Below are 12044 nucleotides of genomic sequence, written 5' to 3'. Positions count from 1 at the left end.
TCATTTTGAAGTAAAGGTGTATGGCTGCATGGATCATGTGTGTTAACGAAGCCAGCTATTGACAGTTCCCTCAGCTGCGTAACTAATTGTGCTCAGTGCCGATCGCTCAATTAGCTTGTACTGCTACAGCCGATCTACTCAGCAGAGATTGGCAAAAGGAATTACAGCCAGGCGAATCTGCAGCAGTGTACAACAGCACATCAGAGCTGGACTGAATAACACTGGTAGCAGACGGCCACTGTTACATTGGTGGCAACGCTGGGATCGCTACTTTGGTGGCAGCGTTGGAACGGAGAGGTAGAGGCTGTATACCTCGCAGAGAACAACGCTAAGTCTAACAACACCAGCAGAAGATCACACCAATGCAGGAGCAGAAGTGAGAACTTGTCGTCTGCTCAGGAGTGTTTTGTCGTCTGCTTCACAATGCGAGGGCTGTATAACTTATGTTGTGTGTGTGTTTCCGTGGTGTCGTGGGATGATAATGTGATATGTTGGTGCTGACATACAAACTTTAATCAGAAATGTGGATCTAACAGCAATAGTTTTTATGTGGATAAATTTCCTTTTTTTTTCAATGATGTCAATTCAGAGGACAAATTACGAAAGATATCATTGAAGTGTTGACATAAAGTGATAACGTGTTGAAGAGTGTAAAATTTGGTATTGATGGATTTATGACGCTAGCCATATTCTGATCACACACATATGATTGACTTCGGATTACTTCCCTATATATCTTGGAGAAGTGATCTGCCGCAAGGCATCTTGTGTCCAAGTGTGATTCGAGCAGAATATTCCTCTCACATTCGTTTATTGATGTGTGGATCTATGAAAAAAATTGCCTGAGAAGCTCTGTGCACAGCAATCAGCCATCAGCCAAACAAGTTTTTTGTCATCTTTATAGGATTGTTACCACAAGACCTTCAACAAACACGGGTGATTATCTACTAATTATTTGTGTAGAGTACAGGTCAAAGAAGCATTATCGATTATGGATTATCAGCTTTTGAAAAATCCAAATATTGATTGTTTCAGAAAAAGATAGATATACTTCATGATAACAAAAGACATTTTCTATTGTGAATACTGAACAGATAACAGCAGTACATAGTCTTTCATTTATGGAATTAAGTCAAATTACAAACTGAAAGTTTTGCGTGATTGACAGCTAATGAATCAATTCCACCCCTTTTTCTGTCATGACGAAATATTTCATGATTATCAAGGCATAATCATTAGGTTTTTGCTACTAGGAGTCTGAATTAGTTGGCAATTCAGAAGGATACATCGTATCTAATTGGAATCTTTTGGGCCAAACTTCAAAGGCCTAAAATTTTGTGATGATCATTTGAAAGAAACTGATGACATGGTGGTCTGTTCGTGTGTGTGCTAACTGCCGTCCAAGTGTCTCCTGTAAGCCGCATGTCACTCAAAGCTCGGGCGTCTTCAGAAATCAAATCTTTGGACAGTCGGATGTAACACGCTTTCACAACTCAATCACTGATTCACGTTTCCCTCCAGCCTCGTGGCATCAGTCCTCTCCCATCTCGTCGCCAAAGATTCTTTGGAATAATCAAACAAAAACATTATTTTGAAGTAATTCCAGAAATTTGTTCATTAAAATTTTCACTTTTGTAGAAAAAATACCAAGATCAATGAAGCATTTTTGTTTTGAAGATGATAGATAGTGAGTTGTCAGCTCAATTTTACTGCAGGTTATAAACTTTAAATGTCATGTTGGATTGTGGTCAGATTGATGTGGCCTATGGCTTTTGTACTTTTGACTGTTCTTTTTAAATACTAGTCACACATTGGGTTAATATGTTGTGAAAATGATCAAATAACAGATTGAAGAAATTCTGTTCTGGGTATCTATAAAATAGTGACTCATTATGCTAATCACTATATTTTATTATGAATTGGGCCAATAACTGTCTCTCTTAGCATGAAATGTTGTGATTATAATGTACAAGTCAGTCTCATTCACCTTTTATACTAATTGACCAATACAAACTAGAGTATGTGTCTGTTGACCAACACAGAGAGTAAAATGCTTAAATCAATGTCTGAATATATTATCATGGGCCCCTAAACAAACATTTAATTAATTTAATTTGGTTTTGCGAAATTTTAATTTGGAGAAATTTAATCTAGTTTTATACTGATAAAAGAAATTTGCATTTTATCAATGGATATTTAATTGACATTTAAAAGGAATCTGTTTATTTGCAGTTTCAGTACACTTCAGGACTCCATTCTAATCAGAAAAATTTGATAGCAGTGTGTGTTTGAAGTCTAAACTCAGGGATATCTTGCTGAATATTTTGAATCTCATTTACAAGATAAATCAGTGAATGTAATTATTTGGCTCCATCTGCATTATTGTCAGAGAACTGGACCATTCTCCATTTCTGGACGTGAAAACCTGTCATTGAAATTTGAAATCTCCTTGGGTAAAAATCGACCATGTTCTATCAGCAACAACTATCAGTCAGTAAATGTGTGCTTGAATTCCTTCCTTGAAAATCTTCATTGAAATTTGGAATCTCGTTGAAGAAAATCAGTGAAATTTTCTCATCAAACCTTATTTGCGAAGTCATCCTACAAAATCTCCCTGAAAGACATTCACTATCAATCTCCTAAGGAGAGAGAGGCATCAATACTTGTGTGTCTCCCTTTAGATGCACAACGTAGTTGTGAATTCTGCTTGTCAAATGCTGTAATTGAAGCAGACATGAGTGACTTGGGTTCAACTGTCGTCTGCTACCACCCCCTGTCGTCTGCTAGTTGTTGCTCCAGACACAGAATTGGAAGAAATTGCTTCTTGTTCTCGTGAAATCACCATTAGTATTTGTAATTTGTCAGTTGCAATGTGTTTTTAACTGAAAACATAAAAATGCTCTTTAAAAAAAATTGCTCTATTCTATATAATTTCCTTGCATTAAGTTTCAAATCCATGAAACATTTCTTATTCTTTGGTTAAAAACATTTTAGTAAACTGTTTTATATCATAACATATATATGTTTATTGATTTAATGAGAGTTTTTTGTTTATTATTTGAAAAGATTACTCGACTGGGTCAATGATTTGTCATGAGTCCCCAAAACTCTCATCAAATCATCATCTGGAAAACTAACATCTGCCACAAATAAAATAAAAATCTGACAAAAATAATAAATTATAATCCTCTCTCTTTTGACCCCTAGTAGTCATCCGTTCATGTACATCCTAACTCAGAACTTGTTTTACGCAAATCTTTTTTTTTCCTTGAAAGGTTTTGCAGAGCTGTGTTTTGGATCAAGCCCTGAGGTTGGACTGAATCCGTGTGAGTTACTCTATCAGGAGAAGATGCACTATAATCTTCCTTGAACCAGGAAACCAGATTTGCCTGCTAAGATCACCGGGACTCATATCAGCCTATCATCAGAGAGATTCAACATCAACTATTACAGAGAACATTTGTCGCCCCCATTGAGATGGATATCAGCATGTAGGGAGGCAAGTTGTGAATTACTGTGCCCCCCTCCATCTCTCTGCAACCCCATCCACTATGTTGCCTGGCTTGATTGGCAGCTGGTGACAAAGTGGCACACTACCAAACCTCAAAGTGGCGCAGTATCAGATTTCAAAGTGGCCCAGTACCACATCTCAAAGTGGTGCAGAACTAGATCTCAAAGTGGCACAGTACCAGATCTCAAAGTGGCACAGTACCAGATCTCAAAGTGGCACAGTACCAGATCTCAAAGTGCATCAAAGGTAAGTGACAATTTATTGTATTTTAAAAAAAGGTCAATAATGAGTTGACATTAACAACATCCTCTCATGCCAGAGGTACAAATATGCTTATATCTGATAGGTGCACTATAGCAATATCCTGAGAGAGTTTCAAATTATTTTTTTTTATAAAGGAGACATTTAAGGAGGTTTGGAGTTATGATAACATCAGTAACTGATGACATGTAGCATATTTTTCAAATCAACATAATATTTCAGGATAACATACCTTTCGATAGATTTAGCCAAAATGAAATCCATTTCAGAAATGTCATTCAATCTCCCTGTTATTTTGATATCTAGTTGGATGTGACAGCAAGGTTAAAAAGTGTTCATTTACAAGTTGTTATCAAGGGGTTCACCAGTGTAGATGTTAGAGAACATTCCATAGGGAGCTGGCACTGGACTGAGTGATGGTTCTTTTATCACACACAAGAACATTTAGCATTAAATAACATGTTCAATGCAGACAATCTCAAATTAGTTTTTGGAATGCGACATCAAGACCTTGTTATTGGTGTCTGCAGGACTAAATATGGCAGACAGTTTCTATATCTGGCAGCTAGACTTTACACATATCAATTTCAAAAGTAGTATGTATGATAGGTTGGATTGATCTTCATGATAATCACATATTTTATAAGAAATTGCAAACAACTATTTCACATAATCCTGCCTTTTAAGGTAGAGATATTTTATTTCTTGCTTTAAAGATTTTGTGTGAAACATTGTGGTAGATATGAGATTTGACATCATGTCATATGTTAACTGTGTATGTCTCAAAGGCAAGGCTTCTATTCATTTCTTGGTTTACATAATTATTTATGTGAAAAATCATTTGTCATGAAAAGAAATACAAAAGGCCAAATTTCAAGATGTTTTTTTAAAATATGTTGTCATGTGGGGAATGTTTATGAATCTGGTCTTGGACTTTCAGTTTAATGTACTCACAATTTTGTTCTGACAATGTCAGTTTAAAGTCTGATTAATAATATACATAATTTATTTAAATAATTTTGATTTTTGGTATTCATTGTTTATATTGACATATGTCTCAGATGTATAAGGCTCATATGTTTACACTGTGATTGTTGATCTATATCGATTAAATGACAATTAAAGTGTGGTCAATATTGTTTTCTTCACAGTGATGGCTTATCAAAGTAATGCATTCAAGCCCATGTTTGTCACAGTTATTTACAACCTCAGTTTATCATTTGACAAGGAAAGAAACACAAAAAGACGGGAGAACGAAACTGGGCAATCTCATTTAGTTGTATTGGCTGACAAAAAGCTGCGATAATTTGCTCATGTCAATATGGAGGCTAATCTCAGGTGTTAAAAGCTTGACGAGGTTACTACCTAGCGTGAAGTCGTTAAGATTAAAGTGATAGTTCTCGCCAAAGGTGACATTATTGATGTGAAATACACTCCGCTGTTGATCTCTGATATGACGCATGATTGGTGTAAATTGAACAGGTGATTTTGGTATTGATCTGAATTTCATCAGCGTTAGAAACTTGCTATTGGGAGCTAAGATAGTATTGATTAAAATGGCAAAACTTTGATGATTGTGTTATGTTAGTTTGAGTAATTGGATGTGTGTTGCAATTATGTGACATTCAGTGGACGTCCGTCAGAGTAAGGGGAGTTTGATATTTCCCATGTGTCCAGCCAGAGAGGTAATGTGAAAGTGTTTAAATTAATGCCATCAGTAAGTTTATCATGACATCAGCCACTGGAGGAATCTGTCTAGGATTTACATCATCTTCTTAGTTGTTTCAACATCATCATCATCATCATCATCATCATCATCATCTTTTTGTTATAATCGCTGTCAGTATTTTCATCATGATGTGTTTGGTACAGACTCAATTACATACAAGTCCCCATGATATTGCTATGGATTCAAACAACATTCTGCCGTGAATTAACTCAATTCTGATTGGTCAATCAGAGGTATTAAATTATAAGAACTACCTCTGACTGAAACAGCTGAGATAGATTACTAAAGTATTTCTTTCTCTGTCATGGTGGAAATGCTTTTTTGAATAATTATATGTACAATTATAGGTCATGAAATGCAGATTTGCAGTTACAACAGTATTCAAAGTATGTGTGGAAATACAGAAAGCACAATAGACATTGACTATGAGAGTGTGTTACAAGCTTTACGGACGGACCACTGAGGGCTTGAAATTTGGTGCTCTGCTATAGTGGACTGTGACATCCTATATTCTGCATTGCAGTGAGTGGTGAGATGTCATAACAGTGACAGCAGTGATGAACTAAACCTTGCAAGGCTTGCTCCATTTTTTTTAAGTGTGCCCACTTCATGTTGCCTATGAATGTGCTGTGCTACACACCTACAGTGGCTGTTCTTTATTTACAAATAGTATAATGATTGAGCATAGACCCCACCATACTTGGTGTAAAGGCTAGTATCGATGTTTTCTTCATTCAGATCCACAACCCACTCAAAACATAGAACTCAATCAATGCTGCTTCTCTCAACATGTTCACGATCCCCACAGACTTCCTGTTGAAGTTTGTCATGGTAGAATAGAGATAAACATACTGTATCTTCCATGTACAGCTAGGTCACCTATAGGTTTAACTGCACTAGCAGCATTACAAATTGGCACTAGTCCTATGGTTCTTGCCAAACTGCTCAATAGTTAAGGTAGCATAAGAACTAGTAGAAATTTGCCCTTTTTAAGGGTTTTGTTATATGTTATCATTATAGGGACTAGTGGACTAAAACTGTTAGGTTCTATTGCTGACAAGATGTAACATATGAAACTTCACGCTGCGTGTTTGGTTCCACATTCAGTTTAGGGCATTTTGATGAACTGGGAAGCTAATTGTCATCATCCTCATTTTGTTGTTATCAATGTCGATATGATTGTCATCACCTTCTTACTGTAAAGGTTACTATTATTAATTATGATCATAAATTCTGAACATGAATGTAATCATCATCATTATCATATTGATATAATCAATGTCATCATCATCTTATCATCAAGTTATAAGAAATGTTAATAATTATCATCACATCATCATCTTTACCATAACTGTCAGCAGTATCATCAGGATATCGTTGATATCATCAATTAACGTCAATATCATAATTATACCGTACATGCAATGAGGCATAGAACATAACCATTGAAAATGTCTGAGTTATTTACATATTGTTCTGTCATAAGTATCACAGTCCAAACTATGTGGAATCAAATCAAGGTAGTTTCTATGTTTAATCAGGAGAGCTAGATTAAAAAAAAATGCTTACTAATGCAAACTTAGATTAAATTAGTAATAAATATTCCATGAAGTTTTTCATATGTTTAACCTTTTAATAATTCATTTTCAGCACACCAATGACTTCTTTTGCAAGACACATTGTTGACTTGTTTAGATAGAGGAATGGTCTCCGGTTCCATTAAGCAAGATTCAAATGAAAATCATCAAATATTACCGAAAAGCTGGGCGCTGGATTCGGCTCGGAAAGCGATGCACATCCCTTGGCATAATTTTGTCTCTCTGGATTACAACCATTTTTATGTTTGATACGATCTCAGACACATCCAAGATGGAAGATGGTGAAAATGGAGAATTCTATTCCTCGAAAAATTCTATAAGGAGTTCTCAAATTGAAAAATTTCTCTCCAAATCAAATTCCTCTTTTATTGGATCCACCAATTCTCCTGATCGGAAAATTGCCTCGGAAAAAGCTATTGAAATCCAGCAGTTGTATCGAGGTGCCCTTCGAAAAATTGAATCAATTGGCTTCGATCGGGATAAAATTCGAGGTTACCATGAAAACAGCAACAAAGACCGATTGGTAAATAGCAAAGGTGTGACTGGGGCAAAAACCAGGATATTAATAGCAAAGGGAGTTGTAAATAAAATGGAGTTTGTGTTATCTAAATCTTCAGGGAATCATGAATCGCCCAGTAAAACCAAGAAAAGTAATAAATGTATCCACACAGCAGATTCCGAAAGATGTGAAGAAAGTCCAGGATATCAAACTTTACCTAAAAAATCACCACACCAGTCACCAACACATACACGCAGCGGTCGAGTTACTGTGAAAAAAAAATCTCCAATTTCTTCCCAAACTCAAGGGAAATCACTTGTAGAAACAGTGGAATCTCACACGGAAGTAAATATAGAATTTTACGAGAAAACACAGGATAAAGAACGGATAAAGAAACTGGAAAATGAAGGCTTCCTTGGCTTTTCTTATAATGTCTCCGCCAGTGATGGAATAGATATGAATCGAACCCTCCCTGAAACAAGCCCTAAAAGGTAAGTGTTGTTCTATTTTTCTCATGAAGAGGCTCATAAAAAAGTCCTTTTAGATAAATTTTCACATTAAATATGATAATTATCAGGATATACTGCCACCAGCTTCCGCTGTAATCAATATAATTGTTTTAGTTTATTTTTCCGTTTGCCATTTGTCATAAATATCTCTTTTGACAACATAATAGCTTTTAGGGGTGTAAACAGAATGTATGCAATGTCAATTTACTATAAAGAAGTCTTTTTTAATAAAATATATCCAGAAGTTAGCCCCCAATTTACAAAGTGACGTGAAGATTGTTTAGAACTTGTCCAATACTTATCAGGTTTTATGTTTTAAAAGATATACCACATTGGGGAGTATGCTTTATCAGTAAATATAAGTTTGAGTAAAATGAAATTCTGCACATTATGATGTAATCTGAAAATTTTGTACACGTTTTATTGATAGGAATATTCTAGAACCAGACTTAAGTTAGGATATCATCCAAACATATTGGAATGTACATAACACTATTTACAAAAGATACATATGGAGATATGAGACCAAAATATTTAATTGTTCTTATCATGATTGACACTTTACAAAAAACAAATATCTATGGCAGTGCTATCTGTTAAGGAACATTTGCCTTGGTATTTAGTTGAACTAATAGATCCAGTGAAAATATTCTTTAAGATAACAAATGTTTCACATAGAAAAATAAATATGCATGTCAACTACCACAGCCTAAAATATTGTGTAATGTTTTTGGCATATTGATTCGTGTTTACACATTTGCAAAAGGTTTTTATGAATTCATATCATATGATGCTAAATGTTCGTCGCTAGATCTCTGTGTTCTTCCAGACAACTTACATATGAAGGGTAGGATAACAGTAAGCCATATTACCCATAATGGTAGATAGATCTATGTGTTCTTCCAGACAACTTACATATGAAGGGTAGGATGACAGTAAGCCATATTACCCATAATGGTAGATAGATCTCTGTGTTCTACCAGACAACTTACATATGAAGGGTAGGATGACAATAGGCCATATTACCCATAATGGTAGATAGATCTCTGTGTTCTTCCAGACAACTTACATATGAAGGGTAGGATGACAGTAAGCCATATTACCATAATGGTAGATGGATCAAGTGTAACGACTTTACAATATTTGCACTTGCGCATCTTAGCAAATCTCAATGCTGATTGGTCGTCTGTAGGACAGAAATGACATCACATTGCTGAGAGCAATATGGTATGATATGGTATAACTGATGACATGACCTGACAGTGTGAACCATACAGCTTACCCTACTTTGACTTACAGATTATCTGTCCCTAATGAATCCATGCTGGAAGTCCCTTGCCCAACACTCAATGGGGCTTACACCATTAATCCACTTGGGACGGTAACCCATAATTCCTCATAGCTCAATTTGAAAAACTCCAAATGACAAGGAAACACTTGATCAATACCATGTAGGTGATCTTACTTCCTCATCCATTACAAAATATGTTTAAAATGAATATCATTGGTAGCTTGACTGACTGAACCATGGAATCAGAGCAATGTGATTGGTTAGTTTTGGAAATGATTCAGTTATTATTTGAAATCATGACCTAGGTGCGTTAAACTGAAATTCAAGAATGTAAATTGTAAATGTGCATTTTATTTCCATACATCCATATTCAGCAACACCCCAAGCTAAGCCATGAGTATGACATCCTATGCAACGACTGTTTATGATAATATTTGATCTCATATCCATGCACATGATGTATATAAAACAAGACGATTGTCCTGTGCCCTATTCTACTGAATAGTCTTATAACTAAGGCTATCATAACTCCGAAAATATCTTAACAAAGATTTATTGAAGTAATTAAGCACTAAGATGACTTTGAGGAAGTCGAGACAAGATATTGAGGCAATCTCTAGTGGAAGCTGGAGTCCCAAGGTGAAATCAATTGTTGACCTTTACAGTTTCTTCAGTCTGTAAGTGATATAAGTTTGTCAATGAAATGTTTTTGTTAGGTCTCATTTTCAGTAAGTATTCAGAGGTTGTATACAGTTATTGTTAATAATAACACATTAACATAGCATTAGTCATGCATACATAGTTATCAAACTTTGCATGTTCTTTTTCCTTTATTTCTATATATTTTCCATCTGATGATGAAGGATGGGTGTTTGACGTCTCTATACATGAAGCAGAGACGATCTGTAGATAAAATGTCTAACATTTTGGATATCTCCAACATTCGTTTGTCAAAGGAGCGTTCCCTTCCTCCTTCACTGGTGATAAGGGTTGAAGATCAGAACCATTTCAAGAATCCATAAGATCTCATTAAGATCTACATCATGTATAAAGAAAACTCTTTTCATGATGTCACCAGCCTTCCAGTGTGCAAGTTAAGGAATTCGCTCTCTATTGCTCTCATAACCTATTTCTCTTGTGTGGAATAATTCCTGCCTATTTGTATGTAAAAGACCCATTTGTCTGGCAGGCGAAATGCTAATCTCTGTATATTGGAAGCAAGTATTGATAAGAAACGTGTATCATTCACATAGCTGTACAAAATATTCCCATTTCATTGTCTTATGAATCTAAACAAGGGCAAATCGATTGCTGTGTGCAAGTGGTATTTCTCAAGATGGAGTTTAGCGACACTGCTTGGTGGTAATAATGTCAGAAGGCCACAGGGGACCTCATGGGAGGGAGTGTTTGCTTGGAAATAATAGACAACTTATGTAAGATTTCTTCTGAGTCTAGATGCAGGACCCAATCTTGTGGCCTTTCTGTTAAAGAGTGTGAAGACTTACAAACGATCTCATGGGACCCGTCGACTTAAACCCGCCTCAGTAGACCTCAAAAAGCCGAGGCGAGATGAACTTTCCAGTTTTCTACCCAATAACTATTAACGATTACCACAAATGGAAGAGGTTGGGAAAAATTGCCTGAAAAAATAATTCAGTGCCTTTTTTTCAATTATACGTCATGAGAAATGCATTTGCGTTAAAAGCTTAGAGTCGATATTGGAAAATTAGAGTACACTGTTAAAAATATGTGTCATATCTTATCCACTGTGAGAGAAGGGAAGAGATGGTTTGGTGGTGGTGTGAAATCCTGGCATGTCCTTTCACTCCAGCAAGCCTGTCATTTGCTACAATTTTCAAATTAACTGAAAAAGGAAATGCTGTTTTAAAGTTGCACTTAAGCGAATTACGTTTTATTAAATTTTTGGTGAGGTTTAGAATATTGAATGACTTATGAAGGGGGAGGAATATCGGTTCACTTGTTCCATTAACGCCAAAAACTGTTGGAAAATGTTTATTCATCAATCTGATGAAAGAAACTGTTTTTGATTATATATAGTTTAAATTTGTTCATGATAATTTCCTCAGGGAATTAGGTTTTTGTTGTTAAGATATATAATTTTTGCAGCCATATCCAAAAGTAATTTTAATGTTGCTATTTGAAAGTAGTGTGAAAACAGAAATAAGATCACCATAGCTACAAGAACACCTGTATCCTGTGTGTTACTATTATTGACTTGAATTTACAACTGAACAGCCAGGATTGTTTGTTCTATTCTATATTCCATTTTGAATTAAAGGTATAAAACTATTTCATGCACACCTGTTTCAACTAAACACAGTGGTGGATCAATGGGGTGTTAGTTGGGGGTGGGGATGGGGTGTGTAGATGTAGGTGGGCGTCATGGAGTTAAACATGCCCTTTTAAAAATCACAAACAGACCCCAATGACATGAACCCCCAAATAATAACTGAGTATTTTTAAAATACAGACAAATTCATCAATATACCACACTCTCTTTGTCTGACCTCACACAGACATGCACACGCACAATACACACTGAAGTTAAAATTCAAAATTTAAGAATTTAAAACATTACTCAGCTGGTTCAGCTGCTTGAACATGTAGTAAATGCCTTGATAACTG

At 35.6% G+C, this 12044-nt stretch overlaps 1 protein-coding gene across 1 annotated transcript in view; it reads left to right on the top strand.

Moving 5' to 3' along the window:
* The first annotated feature begins 234 nt into the window (after positions 1 to 234).
* LOC139473392 (polypeptide N-acetylgalactosaminyltransferase 16-like) overlaps positions 235 to 12044 on the top strand; it is a 116490-nt gene continuing 104680 nt past the window's right edge. The window contains exons 1-3 of the mRNA XM_071255955.1: positions 235 to 936; positions 3276 to 3757; positions 7152 to 8089. Of these exons, the coding sequence (XP_071112056.1) occupies positions 7236 to 8089 (854 nt within the window). The 5' untranslated portion in view covers positions 235 to 936; positions 3276 to 3757; positions 7152 to 7235. The remainder of the gene's footprint in view (positions 937 to 3275; positions 3758 to 7151; positions 8090 to 12044) is intronic.

This window comes from Haliotis cracherodii, unplaced genomic scaffold (genome assembly GCF_022045235.1).
Source record: "Haliotis cracherodii isolate W230 unplaced genomic scaffold, xgHalCrac1.p SCAF_28, whole genome shotgun sequence".
Lineage (NCBI taxonomy): Eukaryota > Metazoa > Mollusca > Gastropoda > Lepetellida > Haliotidae > Haliotis > Haliotis cracherodii.
Note: the sequence above shows the minus strand (reverse complement) of the source record. Positions and strands in the feature narration are given on the sequence as shown.